The sequence below is a fragment of the Budorcas taxicolor genome, chromosome 16 (assembly GCF_023091745.1).
Source record: "Budorcas taxicolor isolate Tak-1 chromosome 16, Takin1.1, whole genome shotgun sequence".
NCBI classification, from domain to species: Eukaryota; Metazoa; Chordata; class Mammalia; order Artiodactyla; family Bovidae; genus Budorcas; species Budorcas taxicolor.
The window spans coordinates 51,911,713-51,937,081 of NC_068925.1; the positions used below are offsets into that span (position 1 = coordinate 51,911,713).

The following is a 25,369-nucleotide window of genomic DNA, read 5'->3' on the forward strand; positions in this document are numbered from 1 at the left end:
CCCATGGTCACACTTAGTCTACAGAGATATAAAATGCGGCCCCCTCCCCACATGCTGTTTCAAGCATCCTGTTCTACCTCTGTTTGGCTCCAGTGACATTTTTTCCATCGGGATCCCCAATTCAGAGCACACAGTACCTTTTCACTGCTGCCACCCCTTCACATCCTCCTTTCTCATCACTTCTGGATCCATAGTGGAGCATCGCCATTCCCTTACTCCTCCCTTTGTTGCGCATAACATTGCAAAACATCAACTCAGTGACCACTCCAAGCGGCTGGAGGACAATAAAACCGAGTTGACTAGTTTCACCGTCATATCATGACCCCAAACCTCTGGTCCGCACTGCGTGCGTGCTCAGTCACCTCCGACTCTTGGCGATCCTATGGACTGTAGCCCTCCAGGTTCCTCTGTCCGTCGAATTTTTCCAGGCAAGAATACTGGAGTGAGTTGCCATTTTCTACTCCAAGGGACATTCCCCACTCAGGGATCGAGCCCGCTTCTCTTGCATTGGCAGGCAGATTCTTAACGACTGTGCCAGTGCCTCCAAACAAACCCAAGGATTTAAGTTAATTTGCTATCCCAACACAAGGAGGTCTCCTCACACTTCCTACGTCTCATTTCTAATCGTCTTTGCAAATACTTTCACAACTTCACTTAAATGTCAAACTTTGCAGGGTTTTCAGAGCACACCCACGCGCTGGTGTTTGCGAGAGGCTAGTAAGAGGCTGGGGCAGTCATCCAAGAAGGGGCGCGGGGCTCGGCCTAGAGCGGTGGAGGCACGGCGGCAGGCGTGAAAACAACCGGGGCCGACTTGACGCTAAGGAGGGAAGCCGGCGGAGACCAGCAACCTTCAACGTACGTCCCAGTTGCCGCGGCGCCTCGTACGTCACTCCCGGCGACTGCGAGGGCGCGCGTGACGTCACTTTTGTCGGCGCGACGCCTCGCGCGTCAGTCCCGGCGACAACGGCTTGCGACGTCAGGACGCCAGTTCGAGGCGCCGGACAGAGTGCAGGCCCTGGCCCTGACGCTCGAAGGCCAGCCAGCGGGGGGTGGGGCCTCCTTCGGTCCGCGGCCCAGCAGTCGGGGGCGGTGTGGGGAGGCTGCCTGGACGCCGCACATACGCCCCCGCCGCGCGTCCTGACGCGCTACGTCGCCGGCGCCCCCGCTTCCGCGTCATGACTTCCGGGCGTGGAGGCCGCCATCTTGCTCGTGCGGAAGCGGCGCGGCTGGGTGGGAGTCCCGAAGCGGGAGTCGCAGACGGTGCGGCTGCCGCCATGCCGTCGTCGCCACTGCGGGTGGCGGTGGTGTGCTCGAGCAACCAGAACCGGAGCATGGAGGCGCACAACATCCTCAGGTAGTTGGGGCCTCCGCCCTGGCCCAGCGCGCCCCACGGACGCCGGCCGACTGGCCGTCCTTCCGGCCCTGGCCCGTGATGGGCAGTCCTGGTTCCTAGTCGCGGACCTAGCCGGCCGGTGCTGGGCAGTCCCGATTCCTGGCCCGTGTTGGGTGGTGGCGGCCGCAGTTGCTGGCCCCGGCCCTCCCCGGTCCATGCTGGGCGGCGGCCCCGGATCTTGGGCTCGGACTGACTCGTGCCGGGCAATCCCGGCTCCCGACCCGTGCTGGGTGGCGCCGGTTACCAGCCCCGGTTCTCCCCGACCGGTGCTGGGCATCCCGGGTTCCCAGGCGGGCGGTACTCGGCGGCTCCCGAAGGACGGCCGAGAGGCCGCGCCGCGTCCGGGCTCATTGCCTCCGGGGCCGTGTGCTGCGAGGACTCGAGAAAGCTCGGTTCGTCTGGTTTCCCGTGTATGTGCCTAGTGTCAGGAAAAATTCAGAATGTGAGCCGAAATGTTTCCGGATCACGGGAACCTCGAAAGCTGCTAGTAAACCTGAAAGGCTTATGCTGTTCATATCTCCTTAGTACTCACATCTGTATCTGAAAACAGTGATCTTTAAATGCTCTGCATTGAGGTGGTAAGTTTCAAGCCGAAGCTTAGGGTCCACGAGAGGACAGGCCGGCTCTGTCCAGGGCGTGTCGCCTTGTATCAAACTTGGAAAACTTTGCACAACAGAACCTCAGGATAGAACAAGTCGTTAAAAACACGGAAGTGGCCTGTTTTAACCTAATGTATTTGTGTGTTTACTCCTGTTTACATTTTTCAAGTCTCATGCAAAGAATTCCTTTCTCCTTTGGAAAATCTCCAGTCGACAATTTCTGAACCACACGTGAATTTGGTTTCACTCTTTTAGTTTATATTTCAGTGGTAACTCCCTTTTTGCGACTCTGTTGTGTACGTTTAATAAAAAGTTTATTCCCATTTGATAGTTTTTTTCGTTCAAAAGCACTTCACAGAATGTGAGATTGATCCCTTGTGTTACAGTTAAAAGTTAGGTGTACATGTCATCTTTGATAGTAAAATAAAGTTGAAATTGCTTTTTCTCTCGAAGTTTGCTTACTTGGACATTAAAGGGCAACCATGCCTCGCTTCCCCTACCGCCGCAGTCAGCTTTGACTCTCCCAGTGAAATCAGAGTTTTCCTGCACCCCTCATTCTTTATGAAGCTGGACATACCAGGTGTCCATGATCTGCTAGTTAGGAGTTAAATTCTTCCCTAAGATCTATCACACTATCCACAGTATTCAGTTAATGTGTTTTTTTTGGTCGAGTGTGGTATGCTTGGAACCTAACGAATTAATGTGGAATTTGTTTCTAAAGTAGAATTTTTAAAATTAAAGTTGTTTTAAAATTTGGAAAGTCAGAGGATTACAGTGTGCTTGATCTGATCCCCAAACTGCGTATATCTGTTCAGAGTCACTAAAATATTTTAGTGCTAAATATAAAGAAAAGACTGCAGAGTTCGCATTCCTGGAAAATTATTCAAGGAAAATGAAATTTAATATCTTCAGTTAGAATAACAAGTGACCTGAAGACCACCTCATTCTGCTGACTCTGGCTGGTTCTGGATTCTTTGTTTTAAGCTCTTCTCTGCATAACAAAGTTGAGATGGAATCTTACAAAAAGGAGGTGTTTTTAAATTTCCGCTAGCAAATTTGTTCAATCATTTCTAAAGTTTTGCCTATCTAATAGTCCTCAGTCACTGCCAATTACAAGCCCTTCCTTAGTTTGAAGTAGATGGTATAGCCTTGGTACTCCTGTGGAAAGGAGGGTGGAGAAGAGCCCCTGCAGATAATCACCAAGTAGGAATGCTTGTGTATTTTTTGCCATTTTACTGTCTTTCAAATTTACTCACGAATGAGGGCCAAAGGAGGTAAGTTTAGAGTAACATGCATTATTTACCTCATGAATGTGAAGTTGTTAGATATGAATCTTAATTCCTAAGATGTTTATATTTGCGGAACTGTCTTCCTTTTTAAAATAATAGTGTCTGCATGTTGCAAAACGTCCTTGCTGTAGAAGATGGAGAAGATGAGAATCACTTGAAGTACTGTTTCAGTGTACATCCTCCTTTCTGGGTGTTTTCTATATACACATACACACACTTAAGAGAGATCAAAATACTGTTCTGTAATCTCTCCACAGGATGTGAATGTAGTTTGATTTCAGTGTTCATTTCTGCTTTTATTTTAGTATATTGGATTTAAACATCTGTTCAGATTGAGTAATGGCACTGGTTTCAAAACTGAGTACACAAGCAATCCTGTGCAGTAGTCACTTTGGTAATCATCCCTAGTGACAGACGTAGGGTGGTTTCTCAGTTACATAACGTCCAAATCCTTGTGCCATTCATGTCTCTTTATACACTTTTCTAGTTATTTCCTTGCCATAAATTCCTGGAGCTAGAATTGCTGAGTCAAAAGGTAGGCATATTTTACATTGTCATACATTCTGCCAGACTGCTTTCCAGAAAAGTGCCTATTTACAGAACTCCCATTTCCTCATAATATGGACATTATTTACATCTTTTCTTGCTTCAGGGGCAAAATAAGAACCTTGCCTTTCCTTTAGTTTTAAAATTGCTATTGAGATTGAACAAATTTTCATGTCATTTTTCACTTTTGAAACTATGATATCTCCATTTGGATAATTTACAAGGTTTAATAGCATCTTTAAGTAATGTATATGATGATTTTTGTTACAAGTAGGAGAGCTTATAGAAGATGTAGAGACATGAGACATAGGCCTTAAAGATGATTGAGAAAAGTATTTAATGATGATATGATAAGGGACTTCCCTGGTGCAGCAGTGGTTAAGATTCCACACTTCCAGTGCAGGGGGCACAGGTTCGATTCCTGGTCAGGGAACTAAGGTCCTGCTGCCTTGGCGTGGCCAACAAAAAAGTATGATAGTGAAAACAGGAAAATTGCATTTTCAGTTGGAAAACTTTGAAAAGAACTGTCAAAGGGAATGTAGCTTTTTTAAGGCTGCTCCGGGTCTTAGTTGCAGCATATGGGATCTAGTTCCTTGACCAGCCATCAGCCCTGGCCCCCTGCATCAGGAACATGGAATCTTAACTGTCAGACCAAACAAATGTAATTAGTGGAATATGCATGCTAGATTGTTTATTACTGAAATCCAGCTTTTTTGCCCTGTTGAAAATCAGCTCAGGCTGTATTTTTCTGACAAGTTGAATACAAGTGTTAACAAAGGTTGGCATTTTCTAGAGATAGCCATAATTTCCCTAGGGTAATCATTTTTTATCTTTTGAGACTAAATTGTTTGAAATACTAGTCCTGGGAATCCTTTAGGTTTTTAAAAGGAGTGTAGGAAGATTGTTTCTACAGAGCCTCCTATTCTTTGTACTCTGCAGATTAAGATGTCCCTTTGGTGCCAATTAAAATACTTTTTTTGTTCCAAACTATCTCTGGATGTTAAGGGGCATGTTGATTTTTGGAAGCTATATTTTTAATTGTAGTAATTCAAAGCAAATTTTAAAGAAAGATTTGTATAACTTCCTGAAGTGAATTCTCAGTCTGTTTTCAATCGTAACTTCCTGAGTAGTGTGATTTGGGGAAGATAAGCAGACAGGCTTCAAATGTGGAAGAAAGAAGTTTAGAGTCATCTCTTGAGCCCCTCTGTGCTAGGTACTTTACAAATGCATATGTCATTTCATCCTCACAACTCTTTAAGATGTCCACACTGACACGGGTGAGGGGATAAGACCCAGAGCCAGAAGCCCCAGGTGGTGAGTAACAGCAAGGCTCTGGAAACGGGGCTCCAGTCCTGATGGAAAAGTAATATCTGATGGGCTGGAGAAGGATCCAGATCCAGGGTGTGGAGAATACAGCAGGCATCTGAGGCCCTGTGATTCTCTGATTTGCGGTGGGGCTCTCAAGTCTCAGTGTCCTCAGTGGAGCATGTGGACCCCAGCCACAGTGGGATGGAGGTGCTCAGACCTCCTCTCCCGGGGTACCTTGGATCTGAACCCTGGGCCACTCGACACAGCACACTCCCCATGGTGGTGCTAACTCTCCCTTGTCTTGTCCTAAACCCGGGAGGGATGGTTAGCTCTGCCCAAGGCCTCTTGGGCTGCATTTTTTATATTTCCTTTCTGGGTACACTTGGCGAAGGTGAACTGGAGACCATTGGGGGAGGTGGAAGGATTTGAAATCGTGTCTTTAAGGATGGCAGAAGAGGTGCCTACAGGGGACACGTTTGCCTTCATAGATCTTAAGGGACTTTGCGTTGTCTTTTGCTTTTTGTCTTCAGGGGGCAGAACTAAGACCAGGAAGAAGGTAGATTTCTGTTTGGATCTGGACATTGAGATGAAACTGGGTAGACCAAGCATAGTATCAGCTCCAGCAGCTAAAACATTTTCCCTGCCTTAAGGATCATCACCAACCTTCTGTAGGTGAGAACAGGTCGAGCCCAGAGAAGGAAAGATAGTTGGGCGGGTTCACTATGATAAACAGTGCTTAGCACAGTGTTGGGGCTGGGATGACTCAAGTGCTAGATCTTGAAAGCCTGCTCTGTGCTGGCCCCCACACTGGGGAGGCCAGCAGTGACTGGAAGAGCAAGCTGACCTTCGAAAAGCCAGGGTGGAGGAAGAGCTGGCCTGGAGCAGGGACATCCAAGCAGGAGCTCTTGTGGGGAAAACGATGTATGTTTGTCACAAGCTCTCTGCACGGTGACCTCATGCTGAGAAGCCTCTTGGTTTCTCCTTGACCTTGTGGGATGTGTAGGAATAAAATAAATCCTAGAAAACATTTATTGAGAAGTGTTCTGCTAGTGGTGACATCAACCTTACTGGAATGTTAACATTTGAGGAAGTTGATCTCAGGCTTGCGGCTGTACCACAGTGAAATTGCAGGCAGATGTTGGAAGTGTGATGGTGTGTGAGCAGTTGATTTGTGTTGGGTAAACATGGGGTGGTTGTGTAGCTAGAAACTAGGCTGATTAAGTCATGGATGATTTCATCTGTAGTAAAGGTGACATCATTGTAAGCACATTGTGTCCTACTTAGAGACAGGTTGTACTTTCAGAAGTTTGGCAGTGGTCTAGGATTTCAGTCTTAGCCAAAATAATGGTTTGAATTAGGTTAATAAGTACAGTAGAAAATAGGGAAAATACCGTAACCCATAACCTATGCTGATAATTTGTGTGTTTTCATGATCAGTGTTCATTTTAACTTATTGTTTTACCCTTAGACATCAGGATTGAAACAATTCTGTTTCCCCAAATACAGCATTTTCTAAGATACTATAATCTTTTTTTTTTAACTTAACATTTTTGTATCTTAATATTTAACATAATTAAAGTATATGTCTCTGATAGTGATAGTTTTTTGATACCCTTATAAAAACAAGTTTGATAAAAACTTGTCTGGAAAATTTATTTAACATACAAAATAATTGGCCCTTAAAGCTTTTTGGTTGTCAGGAATACTTTTATAGCACTCAGTCCTTTTATGTAAGAAACACATTGTCACTGTGCACAGTCAGACAAGATGGGCCTGTGTTGTCAGCTGCATAAGCTTAGGAGAGAGCACTTCTGTTGCTAACTAGCCTTTTTGCCACTTTGAACATTTTGTTGGGGGAAGAACAGCCGAATTTCTTTTTTTGTTTGTGTGGTTTAAATTCTGCCAGTGAATTCCTCTTTTGGGGGGTTTCACTTTATTTTTAAATATGTTTGGGTAACTAACTGTTGAGGCAGTGAGGAGAGGGCACAGCTGCACACCCCCGCCCCCCACCAGCCAGATAGTTTCTAGTGGGGAGAGGGTCACCTAGCCTTTCAGACACCAGGAGGCATCCTCTGAGACACCCTGGTAAGGGTCAGCCAGCTGAAAGATTAGTCCAGGTTATCTTTGGGGTAGTTTACTTTTAGCATACGGACAGTGTTTCCTTTGGGCCCTAACTCCAACCTCAGACTCCCCTGTGATAGGAGAGGAGGAGAGGAGATGACCCACCCAGGCAGCTCAGACTTGCTGCCCCAGCAGTAACAGGGTGGTTGGGCACAAGAGACCCTGTGCTGGGGCCTCTGCATCTCCTGGAAACCCTGTGGGCAGCTTTTCAGTGGCAGCCCTGCCCTGCCTCAATCTGACACATCCTGGGGTCCTATTTGGGGTCTGCATTACAGGGTACAGTGTGTGTCGGGGCCCCCAGGGCACCCTGTTTTCCATTCTGCTGTCACCCCTGTGCCACGGCTTTGCTGTCCCTGTGCTTCCCGCCACCTGGGTCCTGGAGGGTCCCTTTATGCCATGCTCCCAGAGTATCTGAGGAGGGGGTTTGGGTCTCTTGATCGCTGCTGAATCCCAGCACATAGCAAGCTCCAGAAAATACTCCTGGATCAAGGTGTTATGACAGACCTACTGCCAGTAGAAATGGCGATTGTTTTCCTTAAAACTTTCAGCCATTGGGGTTTTAATAATCTGTTTGCTTCTGCTGGGCTAAATTAAGGTTTGTTCACTGTATTTCATTAATGTGTTTCAAGAGTAGTTATAACTGGACCCGTTTTAACAAATTTGAGCTTAAATTTAAGAGTTGTGTTAGTCGCTCAGTCGTGTCTTGACTCTTCGCAGCTCTATGAGCCTGCCAGGCTACTCTGTCCATGGAATTCTCCAGGCAAGAACACTGCAGTGGGTTGCCATGCCCTCCTTCAGGGGATCTTCCAGACCCAGGGATCAAACCCAGGTCTCCTGAATTGCCCGCAGACTGTTTACCATCTGAGCCACTGGGAAAGCCCCAGATTCAAGAGTTAGACTCATGTAAATAAGTTCTTTGAAGTGAAGTCACTCAGTTGTGTCTGACTCTTTGTGACCCCGTGGACACTATCCTACCAGGCTCTGCCGTCCATGGGATTTTCCAGGCAAGAATACTGGAATGGGCTGCCATTTTGTTCTCCAGGGGATCTTCCCAACCCAGGGATCGAACCCGGGTCTCCTGCATGCAGACGCTTTACCATCTGAGCCACGCTTCAGGATGGAATAAGTTCTTTAATAACGGATAAATATTTCAAAAGAATGACCACAAGGAAATGACCAAGATATAGAGATACGTTTTTTTTTTTTTTAAAGAGTGATGGAGGAGCTGTGTCTAAGTGAATCTTTCACGTACCTTTGTTGGGAAACGTTTTATTTCTCCCATTGTTACCCAGAATGATTTTGGGACCCCTTTTGGAGTTGACTTCATAGATAGATAGCTGAGAGAAGTGGGCTCAACCGTGATTTCTTACTCTGACCTCACAGGCACTCTTCCATAATTAATTGATCATTATTTGGTCTCAGATGACGTGTTTAAAAGAATCAGGGCTGCCACCAAAGGACAGACCTTTCTCCCCAGATCCTGTGCACACCTGTGTGGCTTTGGGACAGACCCAGGGTGGTCCTAGATGGTTGTCCAACAGCTGTGCTCACGCAGCCCCCCAGCTTGTTTCCTGATCGTGTCACACCTTAGGCTCTCTCTTTGGGAACTGGAGTCAGCCCCAGATCCCTGGGGACTGTGTTTCTGTGGGTACATGTTTTCTCACAGCACACATCCCTCCCTGGTGGGCCTGTTCCCTCCAGGGTATTTCCAGGATGGGGAGAGTTGGCTCTGTGAGGATAAGGTGATTGTTTTGGGCAGTTCTGGTGGAGTAGCAGCCATCATGAAGCCAGCAAGACCAGCATAGCCCCTGCTGTGTGTTCCTGTGGGACATGGCTGTGACCCATTTCTGTCACCATCTTGGGAGGGAGTGGCCCCTGGGCTGTTGTCAGGGGGACCTTCATCCCCAGCTTGTTGGTGCTCTGACAGAAAACATTTCTTCTGTTGTGCATTCCTGACCTGCCAAGGAAACGGGTTCAGACTCTGGTGCCATGGTCTGCAGGCATCTGCTGGGGGCCATTGCACTCCAGCCACCCTTCTTTGAGGTCCGTTTACATCCCAAGTGGCCATGGCCCCGTACGCTCCTCAGTCATCTCTGCTGTTGTTCATGTTCTCCATCATGGGCAACATCCAGGGCTTGGGTGGGGGCTCAGCTGGGGCCTTCTAGGGGTGGAAGGACAGGGCTCGGCTTTTACCAACCTGAGAGGGCTCAGGTGAGGTGTTTGACACAAACCTGATAAGATGCTTTTAAAACGTATGCCCGTGATGCTCTGTGGTGCCAAGCATGGTGGCTGTGCTCCTGGACCTTTCATTTGCACAGTGGCACCCTTGAGTGACCTGCAGGTCCTTCTTGCTTTTCTGGGAGAGCAGTGACTCAACTGGGCTTCTGGAACTGCTGTGTCTAGTGGGAGGGACTGTGGGTCTCGCCCCATGGGCACCACGGCCCAGTGAGGTTTTCCTCCTCCATCTACCTTTCAGCAGAGAGTGGCTGGCAGGGATGCCCACGTGGTGGGGGAGGGGCCACAGACTGGCACTTCTCTGGGTGCTGGGCCTCGAGTGTCCAGATGCCCTGGCTCTTCTGTGGGCCTCCCATTGTGACGACCAAAAATCCCTCCAGAAGCAGCCAGACCCCTGAGTTACAATAAAATGTACAAAAAAGCTTGAGACACTGAAAGGTGGCCGCAGAGCCCACAGCGCCGTGAAGAGAACATCAGCACTGCCTGTCCTGGGGTCGGCTACCAAGTCAGTGGGCAGGGACGCAGCCACATGGACATGCAGCGGTGTGTGAACACAAGATTAGGGTGAGCAGGCTGTTTTCACGCAGACACTTTGAGCACTCCCAGCCTGTGAGTTTGAGAGGACACGAGGTCTGCAGCAGAGCCCCCAGAGTGAGGACAGCCACGGGGCCACGTGGGTGCCATGTGCGACTTGTGGGTGCTGCCTGCCTGACCGTTTATCAGGAGATACTCAGCCGTCCCCTTGTCTTCAGGCCTCACAGGCGTTGCCTTGAGGCAAGAGGCCATTGTGGGGGTGCTTCTCCTGCCCCGGGGCCTCTGGGGCCTCTGTCTAGGTCCTGGAAAGCCGGCATCAGGGCAGCTGGGAACCTGGGCAAACAATTTCCTTTTAAGAGTCGCACGACAATCAGACGACAGGGTTTTCTAGGAGAATCTTCACTCGACTGTGTGTCTGTCCTTGGCTTTCACAGAGAGCCGCCTCATTCCCCGGCATTCACTGATTCTTTGTCTTCCTGGATTGGCTTCATCTAGCATGTGTAATGTGCTGCAGGATTTTTTAAGATTTGAGTATAAAACACTTAAAAATGGAGAGACTTCCCTGGTGGTCCAGTGGCTGAGACTTCACCTTCCAATGCAGGGGATGCGTGTTCAGTCCCTGGTCAGGGGAGCTTAGATCCCACATGCCTCATGGCCAAGAATCCAAAACATAAAACAGAAATGATAATGTAGCAAAATCAATGAAGATTTTAAAAATGATTCACATCAAAAAAAAGAACTGAGGAACATGTTCTCTGAGAATGGCAAAATTGTTCGAGTCCATTTCCTATTCCCTTTTAGCATTTTCTGTCTTGTTTAATCCAACTGTGATTCTCTGTCCTTTTGTGTCTTTCAGCAAACGAGGATTCAGCGTCCGGTCCTTTGGAACAGGAACTCACGTGAAGCTTCCAGGACCAGCACCTGACAAACCGAACGTTTATGATTTCAAAACCACATATGACCAGATGTACAACGATCTCCTTAGGAAAGACAAAGAACTGCATCCCAGTGGCTGCCCTTTAACCCCAAGGGCTTGTCTCTGGCACGTGTCACCTGTGGGCACCCCTCAGGGGCACCTGTGAGGCGGGGGATGCGGCGGCCCGTGTGAGGTGTGCGGGGTCACTGGGTTTCTGTCCCTGTGCTTACGGGACAGTCCAGGGGTTGGAGACCACGTGGACACAGTTGGTTAAGGTTCTGGTGTGCTGTTAGAGCAGCTTAGGTGAGGAAAGTGGGAGCCCGAACCCTGTGGCTTCGCGCACTGCAGGTAGGTGTGCGTGCGGGTGTGCCCTGGTCCACAGGGGTGCCTCCCACCCTGGTGGTGTTCTGGAGATCACAAGAGGGCCATGCTGGCTGCAGAGGAAGCGTGTTAGAAACAGGTAATCTGAGAGGATCTCATTGCAGGAAGACAAAGCAGACCGGGTCTGCTCCCTGAGACTCACCAAGTTCTTGCCCATGTGATCCCAGGCTGCGGATGGTAAGGCCATCCTTGCTGGCTTGGTTTTGACCAGGACCTTCAGGGTCACCCTAGTGCTTTAGATTCCTGGGCCACCTCGCATTAAGTGATGGTGATTCTCGGGGTGGAGCCCAGACACGTTCCAAGTGAAGGAGTGTAGATGCCATGTGGAAAGCTGTCCTCACGTTGGCACTCTTGCAGTCTTTTAATAAACTACAAATGTCCTCTGTACACCTGTAAGTTAGGTGCGAGGGGCCCCAGAGGCTATTTCAGCAAAATACGCAGGCAGTTGCTTCATGCTCTGTCACAGCACCTGCTCCTTCCCAGTTGCAGGGGGAACGTTGGGTGGGAGCGTCAGGGCAGAAACAGGTGTTTCTTGTCAGTACTTTGGCCAGGCACTGATGCCTGGGTCCAGGACTCGCCCCCTGCACGGTCCCCAGGGTCCCCCAGCGCACCTGCCCCACATCCCCTTTTCAGAAGCCCCAGAACCCACATTAGAAACAATTGGGAGCACTTCAGGGAGCTGCCAGGTGTGTCCTGGCCTCCATGGTGGTGACGGGCTCTGGTAGAGACTTCCCTGAGGTCTGGGCGCTGAGAGCCGCCCTGGCCTTGCCCAGAGGTGTCTGCCATGGCTGCTCCCCAGGGCAGAGCTGGGAGCCTCACTCCACGCTTTTGGTACTTGGCACCGCAAACACTCCATGTTGATAGCTTATTTTGAGACTGTTTTTGAAGATTATCAGCACCATTCATATTTTAGAAGCTCTTAAACTCAGCAAGATAAATGAAACAGGTAATAGTGCACTTGTGCTCCCTTCATCACTGTACCTCAGGTTATCTCACATCAGAGCTCTGTCTGGGAAGAAGCATTCACACACGAGACCAAATCTGGAGGTGTCGTGTGTGTGCCCCTGGTGGGTTGAGACGAAGGGGCAGGGCCCAGCCTCTGAATGCTCAGATGCTCCTCCAGGGCGACTGCACAGGCCTGTGTCCCCTGGGAGTGTCCAGGGGATGGCTGTCCTTGCTGTTGGCAGTCACACCCTTTGCCCTGTCGGCACCCTCATGAGACTCTGGGAGGGACCACTGGTTTATTGGCTTCACTTGGGTGGGATTTCTGCCATCTAGCTGGGGTGGGAAGGGGCAAGACATGCAGTGCTTGGCTCTTCCTGAGTCATTCTTTGGCCTTCAAAGGAGGAGTGTGGGGGATCTGGGGCCTCCATGCATAAAGGGAATGGCAGAATGAGGGTCTGCTGACTTGGGCAGGTTGGTGATCACAATTGGGACTGGAGCCCCGTGTCCCCACGTGTTTGGGACACAGCAGACTAGCTGAAAACCCAGGACTCTAGCATGAGTGCCAGGGCTGTTGCAGAAGTGGTGGTTCTTGTAATTTGCAATGCAAAGCTAGGAAAATACTGCAAAGCTAGGAAAATACTGTAAGATGTAAACCAACATTCAGTAAATGTTCAAGTTATCAGGGGAGAAAAAATGCCAGTCATTGGGCAGAGGCGGGAGTTGAGACCCAGGTGCTGGTGGGGACAGAGACAGCCTTGAGGACACTGGGCAGGACTGAGGACCCTGTGGTGCTTGAGCCCTCAGTGGTGGTGATTATTTGGCTATAAGTAGAGGTTTTGATTGTGGTTTTCTGTCCACAAACAGGAGTGGAGTTGGGGGCCTGCCTGCTTCGAGCCCCTGGCACCTGCTGAATGTCGCTCAGCCAGTAGAGCCAGATGCCCTGTGAGGTGTCCTCGGCAGTGCAGGAAGTCTAGGCTCACCTCACCCTCCCAGACACGGACGCCTCCAAGGTGGGACCTGTCCTTCACTATAAGGAGGTCCATCCACTTCCAAGTGTGTGGGTCCCAGGATTGTACAACCAGCAGACAGAGAAGGTTCTCACCCAAGAAGCCCCCACAGCCTCTGGCCCACCCCTAGCCATCAGGTCATACGACTTTGGTCTGTAGCAGCTGGCTTCTGCCTGACACCTGAGGTTTATACAAGTTGTAGCGGATACTTAGCTGGCCTTTCTTAAGTGTAAATTCCCCCTTGACCTTAATTTCTTTATTCCCTCTGCCTTGGAGTCCTTTTAAAAACAGACCCACTGCAAACTTGGTGTTCCACGTGGGGCTTTAATGTAGCTCCAGGGTCAAGTTGGTGGAGGCATCCAGGTTTTTTTCATTTCCTGCCAGAGCCAGTTTGCACAACTGGACTTCCTCCCTGGCTCCCAGCATTGGCTGCGTGGACTGTGGCTTAGCCTCAGCCTGCTGGACACCTTTGGGGAGAGAGAAGTGGTTTTTTCTAAATGTAAGAATGGCCTGCCTGCGACCTAATGAACAGGGTCCATGAGCCCAGTCACTGGAGGGGCCACCCAGAAAGGAGAGTCAGGTGGGGTCCTTGGGGCTCCTTAGAGGGTCATCGTTATGTAAGTTTCAAGTAATTGCTTTGTGAATTATAAAACCACGTGTCTTAGCATGGGAATGTGTGGCTATAAATGCAGTTAATGTGATTTTTAATACATGTGACCACTTGCTCCCCAAATGGTGAGCTAAAGTGCTGGTGTAACTATAACATGTTCCCAGATCCTGACTTGTCCTCGGAGCTGGAGGCTGCCTGTTTAGCTGTATCTAGCAGACTTGCCCAGTTTATCTTGTGGATCTTTTGTAACTAATTACCTTTGGGTTTTAGATTTTTTTAAACTATTAATTTTCATCTTCTCAGTTTCATTGTTTTTTAGGCCTTAGATTTATGTTTATACTTACTTCTCCACTGTGTACCTTTTTGTTCTCTTGGGGTAAAAGATAAAAATAAAGGTGATTTCTAAGATTGTAAATCCCACAGCCTTCAGACCTCCATCCTGGGTTCAAGGTCAGTGGACACGGCAGTTCTGTCCTGTTCCAAGGCCCCTAGGCTTTTCCAGAACCTTCTTCTTGCAGTCTCTCAGACTCTTACCGCCTTCTCGTGCTGTGCTCGGGCGGGTGTTCGGGGGTGGCTGCCCAGCTCCCAGCCCTTGCCCTGGAGATGCTCTCTACACCTGAAGCCCAGGCTCCCACCGTTGGCGTGTTCCGCCTGCCCACCTTGCTCACAGTCCGTGGTTGCTTTCCCTGGCCCCATACCTGCCTGGACACAAACTCGCCTGTCTGACCCCATCTCATTTCATTCTGGTTGGCAGCTGTGGTCTCAAGTGGTTTTTGAAAATGGTGTCTGTTTAACATGGGGAGCATGTTCCTAAGCCAGACACTGGTACCCAGGGAAACTCTGATCCAGTTTTGCTGATACTTAAGCTGTTGGGTTTCAGAAAAGCACTCATGCTTAAAATAAAAACTATGGCCTTAAGATAGATGAGGCCAGAAGAGTAGCTTTCACGTCTGCCAGACGATGCCCCAAGTTGAGTGGCCAGCTGGGTCCCTTCTGAGTAAATACAAAGCCTCAGGTCTGGTTACTGCACCCTGCAGCAGGTGTGTAGACAGTGGGTGACACCGTGGCCTACGCCAGTGTTTTCTCTCTGCCTGGTGTCCAGGGTGGTGAGGCCATTGCAGACCTTGGCACCAGACCACCTGCCACTGGCCCTGGGCAGTGGTGGGACAGGCGCTCAGCAGCCTTGGGACCTTCCTCCAGGGCCGGCCAGATGCTCATTGCAGGGTGGCTGCAATCACCCTGATGAATATTTTTTTCAACATGAGCAAGTCCCACGTGACAGCTTGTGCTGAGCGTTCCTTAGGGCGTGTTCCAGGAGTGCCCCAGCCGTCTTGGACCCTGAGACCATCTCCAGTCTAGAGCCATCCGCTCTTGGCCTTGCTCACACCTATGTGTGGAGGGCACCCCCCTGATAACTGGTGGGCTGAGTGTGTTCTCATGACGACACACAGCAGCTGCACCACCCTCCAACTGCCACCCGTTCCTGGAGCCCTGGCCTATCCCCAGCCCCTGGGGAAGAAGGGCTGACTCAGCCACAGGAGCTGCAGCCTGGCTCTGCTGCCCCAGCCCCGAGGCCCAAGGGAGACCCTCGTGCTGCTGCTCAGCGCTTTTCTGTGAAGAGACGGACTGGGTGCCGTGGGGAGAGGGTGCTTCCTGCATCCACAGCAGGTGAGGGGTCATCAGGGCTCTCTGAGGGGAGGGGGCGTAGTCAGCCTCTGGTCCTCTCCCAGTGGCACTTAACTTGCATCTGGAGTCTGAACTCCAGGTTGCCTGTGACCAGCGTCGGAGGGCTAGCTGGCTGGGAATCCTGGTGAGCTATGACGGGTATGAGGTGGGGGCTGGGTAGGCATCAGCAGTGTGTTCTACCCCGCACCCTGGGGCTGGGGGTGGGCCTGGGCCTGGGCCTGGGCCTGGCTGCAAGGAGCAGGAGGAGAGGGCTGGATGGGCCATGCCGAGGGTGAGTGTGGGTCTGGGCCCCAGCACTGTGTGGACATGGTGGATATGGCTTCCTCTGACCTTGGTGGGGGCAGGGTCTGCTGAGGAAGCCCTGAGCTGGGATGCTGGTGTAGCTATGTCCACTCCAGCACTGACCCCTCCTTAAGATGATGCAGTCCAGAGGAGAGAGCACACCTGAGGCCTCAGGCCAGAGCTGTTGCCAGCAGGTGCTCCCCCCCACCGGCCCCACATCCCCTGTCCACAGGTGAACCTGCACCTTCCCAACGCCATCCTCTGAAGTAAGGGACCTGTCCAGGGTATCTTTGGAGCACATGTCCACTCCGGGAGCAGGTGGAGGTTGAGGGGTGTCACAGTTGCTCCTGGGGAGGGCCTTTCCCTGGCATGGAACCTGTATCTCCCTGGCTCATGTTCAGGGGCATAGCCGCCCTGTCAGGACATGGTGCTGTCACCGTGACCCCCAGAAAAAAAAAGCGGGAAACCTGTTGGGACAGGTTCTGCTGGGCCGCCTTTGGGTTAGGGTCCCGTAGGTACCAGGGGACACTGGCCAGCGCCTCTCCTCCCGTGGCCTCTCAGCTTCTATCCTGCCCTTGGGGCTCATGGCCCTTCTTCCCTTGGCTGCGGTGTTTCCCAGACACCTCCAGACCCTGGCTGCTACCACAGGTCCCCAAGGGGAGCCCTGCTGGGCATGGGTCGGTTTGCAGTGACCACTGGTGTCTGGGACCAGCCCCCAGCCATCTTATCCAGACAGTTCATTTTCTCATGCCAATTGCATTGTCTCAAGGGCCAAGCTCAACCCTTGCTGAGCGGGCTCAGTTGGGGGTGTCTGGGTCAGGGGCCACCCTGGACTTTGGGGCTGTTTCTGCTTCAAACAGTAACTGGAGTTTCAGTGAGGGAGGGGGTCATTTTATTTTTCCTTGAACTCACAGTGTTTGGGGCAGATCTGCTCGGCGCTGCTGGAGGGTGGGCAGTGGTGGGTGGCCAGAAGAGGCTCCCGGAGTGTCACCACACGCCCGCCCCCCCCGGCCCACTGTACAGTGCTTGGGGTCTCTTCTGTTGTCGAATCATTCTGCATAGAAGTGATTTGATGTTTGCAGAGTTAATTGACTATCAGGATTTTTTTCTCAAAAAGTTTAAAAAAATAAGTTAATTATCACTAAAATGCTCCAACCTAGGACTCAAACTTTCAGTTTTGTTTCGAGTTTAATGTTTCTTTGATGTTGCACACAGACAGCTGGGGGACAGGTATATGTCTATTTAAAACAAAACACTAAGACTAAAGATATATTCCCCATTGTGTTTTTATTTATCCAGCCAATTTCTTTTTTAAAAGTTCTATTTTCTTGAGCTTTTTCTCAAATGAACGTAACCTTTTACCTGATTTGGATAGTGGTCAACCTTATTTAAAAGTCTGCTGATACCAACTCTGGTTTAATGATATGCTTGTCACCTGCTCCTTTCAGGCTGACTTAAGAATGAGACCCTGACCTTTGACCTCATGGATCCTTCCGGTTACACTGAGGGTCACAGTCCTTGTTCTGGTGTCCCAGTTTTGTTTTTAACACCATTTTGCCAGGGGTGGGGGGCAGTGGGCGGGTGGCAATGTTTCCTTTGAAGAAGAGATACAGTGGTTTCTCACCCCCCATGCGGAGGTGGCCAGGTGCCTGGAGCCCCTCATGCTGTGTCCATCCAGGGAGCGCTGGGGGCAGTGCTGGTTGATCAGACCCCCACCTGCGAGCCCAGCCCAAGTTCCAGGTGTGTGTGTGTGTGTGTGTGTGTGTGTGTGTATGTGTGTGTCTCCGTGTGTGCAGGGGATGGGGGCAACCGTGCCCTGGAGCCCAGGCCTGTGAATAGTGTGGTGCAGCTGGTTACATGTAGGACATGATTGCAAATGAAATGTATTTGCTGGTTTCCAGTCCATTCTTTACTGACTTTGGCCCACCCACAGCAGCTGTGCTGCCGAGTTGCAGTTTGGGGAATTGTGGCTGGGTCTCTGCTTCCGTCTATCCTGCCCTTTCCCAGCTGCCTGTAGCCCCGCTGGCCCAGGCCCAGTCCCCTCGGGTGGTCCCCTCTGGTCCCTGTGGCCTCCAGCTGTTTGGAGCATTCTCTGTCCAAGAGGTTTGCTTTTCTGATTTTTATTCTTTCTGTACATAATACCTGTGGCACAAATGTAATGGCACAGTTACACTTCCTGTGTGGCCCTGTGCTGTCCTCTAGGGTGTCCTATTTGCAGCACATGCGTTTGAGACACCCACTGTGATCTGAAGTCTTCTATCTGGGGACGTGGCTGTTTAACAAGCATGTGGTTGTCACAAATGGTCCCATGGAGACAGGGTTGGGTCTAGCCTGCCCTCTGGTGGCCAGCACCTGTGCTTCTTGGGTTTGTGCTTTTTTACAGGCCAGTGGCTTTGACACAAAACCCTGGGTAGTTGTGACAGCAGATTGTAGGTGGCATGGGGAAGCCATGAGCAAGGGTGGCCCTGTGCAGCCTTGGCGCTCATCCGAAGTGAAGGTAGCAAGGTTGTCGCTACGTGATGAGGCTAAAATTTGAGTGAAATGATTGAATTGTTCCCGGCATGGGCTGTGTGCCAGGGCCCTGCTCTGTGTCTACCCGGCCCCTTCGGCTCACCCTCCTGGGCCCTCCTCTGATGGGCACCTCTGCACAGCTGAGTCGACCCCCACCTGCTCCTTGGGAGGCAGGAGCCGCCACGTGCTTGCGGTCCACAGGGTCAGCTGCCTCACACTGCTGAGGGCTCAGTAAGGCCCTGCCTGTGGGTGCCCGTCTGTCATGGTTGCCAGGTGGATTGTTGAGTCCCGTTTCTCTGAGAATTGCTGTTGAGGCAAAAACGTTTAACTGAACCTGTTTTGTGAGCTGAGGACACCTGTGTAAGGGCCAGACCTCACTTCTGAAAAGCCACCTTGACCTAGAACAGGCCAGAGGCCCTGGATATTCCAGTCATGAGCAGGTGCGGCTCCCCTAGCAGGCGGCCTTCAGGCCAGCCCATGGTGCCCACGGGTGTGTCTCCAGCTCATTGGTGTGCCTGCCTTTTGCTCTTGAACTTCGGAGATGAGTCACCCTGTGCCTGCTGTGTTCTATTGCACTGTCAGGACAGTCCCTGAGGACCCCATCCTGAACCAGGCGCTCCCCCGTGGGGTTGCTTCAGTGACCCATGGTTGTTCATGGAGAAGCTGCTAAAGAGCACATCTCTTCTGACAGTAGGGTGTGTGTCTTTCGATGGCTGAGACCCCCGAGTGTCTCAAAACCATCCTCTGTGCTTCGCTTAGCAGGAGGCAGACCCTCCTGTCTTCTCCAGGACCGCCCCCCCACGGCCCTGAGATGCCGCAATCACACAGCAAGGGAGGCGCCCCAGCCATCCTTCAGGAGCCCCAGGTGAGAGTAGCTGGGATGCACTGTCTGAAGGCCGAGGGGCTGGGGGTGCATGGCCACCACCCCAGGACTGGAGCTGGAGTGGGGGTGGGAGCCTGGACGCTGTGTTCTCTGCCCGCACCCACCGGGGCCTCCGTTCACTTGGATTGGAGTTTTGAGCCTGCTTGGACTTCCCTCATATCTCAGTTGGTAAAAAATCCACCTGTAATGTGGGAGACCTGTGTTCGATCCCTGGGTTAGGAAGATCCCCTGGAGAAGGGAAAGGCTACCCACTCCAGTATTCTGGCCTAGAGAATTCCGTGGACTATACAGTCCATGGGGTCGCAAAGAGTCAGACACGACTGAGCAACTTTCACTTTTACTTTCCACACCCGTCAAGGGGTTAGTTTCTGACAAGTGTGTGGACTGCAGGGGAGGCCCCAGCCAACTTCCCTTCCTCGAGGAGGCTCCCTGCCGTGGCGGGTCAGCTGGCCCTTGACCTACTGTGCTCAGCCAGGCTCACCATTGCACCTGGGCCCAGGGTCACCACTGGCCACCTGAGGATCCATGGGGGTAGTCCTAGGGGACTAACATGTCCTTCCCACCTGGTTGGACCCCAGATGGGTGGGCCTTCCCTCAGAAGCCAGACCCTAATAAACGCTTCATCTTGGTGGCAGACAACTCTCCCTGTCCTGTTCCCCACTTTTCCTGTCCCCCAAGGTGTGAAGCGGGAGTTCAGTTGGGTCCCTGTGAATCCGGTGGTTTGCAGCTTCACCCTCAAGGGCTTCGAGCATATGCTGGCCTTGGTCCTGCCCAGCACGGCCTGGACCCTGCTTCTCAGATATTTGCTGGAGAATAGCCCCAGAGGCCACCATTACCCCTATCCTGTTGCACCGACCAGGGAGCGAGCGGGTTTAATCTCTCAACTCAGTCCTTTCTCCTTAGTTACATCACCTGAATTTCATCTGTTGGGTCATCTCTGTGAATACCTGAGGGTCGAGGAAAGGAGGAGGGGCTTTGCAGGGCTGCTGGGAACCCTGATGAGCAGTTTCCTGAGTGCCTGGTGGCCTTCTTGTGGCTGTCACTGTGAGTCTCGGTGTACCCTGAAGCTGGGCTGTCTGGCAGCAGGTCTCAGCCAGCGTGGGGATGTAGGTGCCTCCTCCACCAGCCTGCCCCATGTAGGGCCTCCCTGGCCCATGTTCCACTGGACATGGATGCCAGGCTGGCCCATGTTCCCTGGACGTGGGTGCCAGGCATCCAAAAGACTGGGTTCTGGGAAGGCCAACTTCAGTGTGGCAGCACAGCCACGGCAGGCAGCCAGGGACGCAGGCCAGAGTGTGGTGCCACAGTCATTACACTCTTCTAGAAAGTGGCCAGAGCCAAAAACATCCCCCCTGCCCACTAACAGGTATCTTTTCAAATAAAAACTCTACATGTTAAAAGCAGTTTTCACCATCCAGGATGGTAGGAAATGTGGTTTGAGTAATATGAGCTTGTTTAAATAAACTATCTTAATTTAAAATCTGGGAAAGACAGTAAATGTACCACTCAGAGTTCCTAAATCAACTAATCTGTGTCCCTCAGTAGAGTGGGTGACATGCTTGTCCCACACTATCCGGAATGGCCCTTAGAGACTACAGGCCCCATCTTTGGAGTGGCGAGCCCTCCCGTGGGGCCAAGGACACAGCCCCATCGGCCTTTGGGTGGGGCCCTGTGTGGATCCCTGGGGAGGCATCTCCAGCTTGGGGCCACCTACTTGGCACAGACCCTGACTGTGGGACCCGTGTGTCCCATCCAAGCTCCTAGGGACCCAGGCCTGGGCCTCCTTGACTCTGCCCTCAGTTAACCCAAGGCTTCTCCCTCCTGGACACACTTCTTGCCACTGACATGTCCTTTCTTGGGTGGGTTTCTCGATCTCCTCACCGCGGTGACTGAGCCAGACTTGGGTCTCCATGTGAGCTCAGTCTCTTGGCGAAGGGCTGTGGTTCATCGTTGGTGCTGGCCAAGATGCTGTAGGACAAAAGAAGCCATTAGGGACTTGACTTGCACACTTCCACTGCAGGGGGCAGGGGTTCGATCCGTAATCTGGGGGACACAGAAGAGAAGGCTATAGACACTTGGTCTGCTTCCTGGAAAGGTGTGGGTCTAAAGGCAGCCTGGTAGGCTGAGGGGTGTGTGTCCAGACACTGAGCTGGGGGCACTCACCCCCACCCTGTCTTCTGCAGGGACTGTAGCACATTCTGCGCGCCAACCCCCTACCCCCACCCCACACCTGCACCGTCCTGATGCTCCTGCTGGGGAGGTGGCCCTGCCTGGGGTGCTGAGCTGCCTGGGCAGCTACACTTAATGACAAGGGTCTTTACTGAAAGTTCCTTAATTCGAGTACTCAGCTATACGCAGAATGGCATTTTACACATGCTGGACAGAAATAAGAGGATCAAGCCCCGGCCAGAAAGGTTCCAGAACTGCAAAGACCTGTTTGACCTGATCCTCACCTGTGAAGAGCGAGTGTACGACCAGGTGGTGGAAGGTGAGCCAGCCCCAGGGCCAGACCCTGCACTGTGGAGCTAACCTAGGCCATGCCCTCCACCCTGCTGTGTATCCAGTGCTTCTGAGGCAACCCAGCCCCTGTGGGCGGTCCCTGGTCCTGGCCCAGGGCAGATTAAAGATTCCTGGTGTGTCTGTCCCTAGAGGAGGGCATGGCAACTCACTCCAGTACTCTTGCCTGGAGAATCCCATGGATGAAGGAGCCCGGCGGACTACAGTCCATGGGGTCCTAAAGAGTCAGTGTGTCTGTGGGCTCCTGTGAGCAGGGGAAGTTGGGTGAGGCCACAGAGAAGTGGACAAAGGACCCTTGAGCTTTGTGGGCCCTGGGAGGGCAGGAGACGGTGGTCTTCTGTGTAATTTTGTTCATAAGGGCAAAACCACCCCTGCTGGTGACAGCATCATGTGTGTTAAGGGTCTTTTTGGCACGGAAAGAGCATGCATGGTGCAGAGGAACTGGGACCTGGTCCTTTGCGAGTGAGGGCATTGTTACTGTCCCCTGCACGGTAGGCTGGTTGGTGTTGGTGAGTGTGACCAAGCTGCTAGGGGTCCCACTTGAGCACAAGCTTTCCTCCCAGCATAGCTGTGTTCAGCATGAGGCTCAGGGGTGGCAGGGAGTGTGCAGCCTGGTTAGATACCTGATGTGGGTCCTTAATTGTAGTCCCCAGAGGCCAGGGCAGTCGGGTATCACAGACCCTCCTGCGCTCTGATTCTGAGGCCTCTGACTTCCGTCCTTCTGTCATGGTCAGATCTGAATTCCAGGGAGCAGGAGACCTGCCAGCCTGTGCATGTGATCAACGTGGACATCCAGGACAACCATGAGGAGGCCACGCTGGGGGCGTTCCTCATCTGCGAGCTCTGCCAGTGTGTGAGTATCGGCCTGCCTGGGCCACCTCCTGCACACCAGGGCTTCAGCAGGAAACTGATGAGCCGCTCAATTCATGTTCAGATTATTTCCAAAGGTTACAACCCAGAACTGCGGAGGTGCCCACAAGTATGAGGGTCAGCAAGTCGGTTCTGGCTAGAGAATCCCCCTCTGAGCATTTTAGACTGGTCAGTTGCTGTAGAGAGTCCCCTACCCGGTGCTGGTTCCATGGACACAGGCCTCCTGTCAGGACCCCAACACCTACTGAAGCTTGGGAGCCCCAGAGATGGTGTTAAAGGGCGCTGGTCCTCTTCGTCCTCTGGGCTTATCATTCCAGACATCTGGCCCGCCACAAGTGGCCGTGGACATCCTCCCTTGTGCAGGAAACATCAGGTTCTTTCATGCCTGCTGTGTAGCTGTGCTTAGAGCCAGACATTTCCTCTTAGTGGTGCAAAAGAACCCATCCAAGGAGAAACTGCTATGCTTTGTCATACCTTCACCCGCAGTTTCTGCATTTAAGCCAACTAACTGAGTGATTGGAAAATGAGGAAAACAAGTGGCTTAACCAAGAAGTATAGAGACAGGCAGGAGTGAATGTGTTTGCTGTGTGAGGGCCCTGGGCCCTGCTCTCTTGTTACTGTGCCCAGCACAACTTCTGTTCCCAGTGTGTCACATGGTCCAGGGTGGCTGCTGAAGCTCCAGCCATTGCACTTATGATCAGGCCATCATACAAGAGAAAGGGCTGAAGGGGATGATGCATCCTAGAAATAGCACACATGACACCCACCTGGGTCATGCTTGTGAGAGCTTGCAGAGGAGAGGTAGTGCTTGCAGGCCGAGACTAGGGCACCAAGCTGCCTCGGCCTTAGGCCAGACCCAGGCCACCCGAGGGCTGCCCTTGGTCATGCCTCCTCCCAAGGCAGTGGTTCTCCACCAGGGGCCATCTCACCACGTCTGCACGCACAGTGGGCCTCAGCTGGGAGACACTAGTGGCAGCTGGCAGGGTGTGCACAGGGTGCTGCCCGACACCCTGCTGTGCACAGGACAGCCTTTGGGCTTCCTTGCAGGAAGACATGGGCAGGTTGGGTCTGCCATTTTTGGGGACAGCACAGCGGTGAGTGTCTAAGGTGCATGTTCGCCTGAGCTCTGAGGCTGGCCTCTGGCTGCTGCTGCTCTGTGTCCCTGTCCCTGGCGGGTTCCCCTCACGGGGCAGTGGCTCAAGGTGGGTCTCTTGTCCACTCCAGATCCAGCACACGGAGGACATGGAGAATGAGATCGACGAGCTGCTGCAGGAGTTTGAGGAGAAGAGCGGCAGGACCTTCCTGCACACCGTCTGCTTCTACTGAGCCCCCCTGGCGCCCGGCCGCCACCCGCCTGAAGCCATCTTTTGAACTTCCTTTTGTTAATACTTTTTCCTCCCTGATATTTGTTTTTACCTGTAGGTATTCTGCCGGTGGACGGTAGCAGTACCCAATAAACTGTACATATGAAATGAGAAGATACATGCCAGATCACAATCAAGTTTTTCCCATCTCACTTTCACTTAGGAGTGGGATCTCGATTATGGTTTTTCTTTAACTGAGAAAGAAAAAAAGAAAAAAAACGGTTGATAGCACATGACCTCCAAGACATCTGCTTCTCACTGAGCATCCCTTTCCCGGCTCCCCTAACTGGCTGGAATGTACAAATCCCTGAATAAAGCAACAGGCTGTACTTTTTGGGAAAGAACCTGCCATTGTCCAATAAATAGATGTTGATGGTCATCTTGGCTTCATCCTGAGTTGCCTGGCCCCCCAGTCAGGGCCCTTGGACAGCAGTCCCAGGCATGTGAGTCACTGGGTGTTCCCTGGCACCATCCAGAGGGCTTACCTATTCATAAGCCCCTGCCCCAGGAGCTGGGACCACTGTCTGGTGAGCCCTCCTGATTTCTGCAGCAGTGGAAAACCTTAAGTCCCTGCAGGAAGCTGGGCAGGGAGTTGGGGGGCGGGGGTGGAGGGGGAGTGGTCCTGCGTAGGTAGTGCTGTCCCTGGGCTGCATATGACAGGTTGGCCCAGGGCCCCCTCCCCAACCCCCAGCATTATGGGGCAGCCAGATCAGGCCTCTGACCTTCCAGGTCGACCCCTAAAGAGAGCTGAAGCTGAGGCTGGCTCTGCCCCCCGCAACGGGGGATTCTTTGGCCTTTTCTGGCCTCTGTCGTTGGGCCATGTGGCCATGGCTCTGGAGTGATCTAGCTGGCAGCCGCCCTGCAGCCCCTCCACTAAAGGCAGCCTCTTGCCATAGAGGGCTGGGTGCCGACTAGCCGACTAGCCGGTCCGCAGCCCCTCAACCCCGCGACCCCGGGCTGCGGGGAGGAGGGGCCTCCAGCTGAGAAGTGGGGAGGAGGAGAGCGGAAGGAAGCCCGGGCCTCTACAGGATAGCCCTGGCGGGTCGGGACGGGACGCGGCCCGCGGTCCCGGGGCTCTGGGCTAGCAGCCAGGGCAGGCCCTGGCCACATGGGGGCGAGCGGGCCCTGCGGCCCCCGGGGAGGGGTCCGGCCGGCGTCTCGGGGGCGGGCGGCCGCGGGCGGCGAGGTCCCTCCCGGGAGGCGGGCGCGGGGGAGGCCGCAGGAGGAGGGGGCCGGAGCCGCGCCGCGCGCAGGGCGGGAGGCAGGGCCGAGGGCGGAGCGGAGCGCGGCGGGCGCGGCGAGCGCGCGGGCCGGGCGGCCGAGGACCCCAGGAGCGCCGCGTCCCCTGCCCCGCGCCGGCCCCGCGCCTCCT

The 25,369-nt window shown here is 52.5% G+C and overlaps 1 protein-coding gene across 1 annotated transcript; it reads left to right on the plus strand.

Moving 5' to 3' along the window:
- Window positions 1–1,160: 1,160 nt before the first annotated feature.
- On the plus strand, window positions 1,161–24,367 carry SSU72 (SSU72 homolog, RNA polymerase II CTD phosphatase). Its single transcript, XM_052653710.1, has 5 exons — window positions 1,161–1,354; window positions 10,882–11,025; window positions 21,595–21,734; window positions 22,498–22,616; window positions 23,858–24,367. Exons 1-5 carry the CDS (start codon window positions 1,176–1,178, stop codon window positions 23,957–23,959), a joined length of 684 nt encoding a protein of 227 aa, XP_052509670.1. The 5' UTR covers window positions 1,161–1,175; the 3' UTR covers window positions 23,960–24,367.
- Window positions 24,368–25,369: the final 1,002 nt, after the last annotated feature.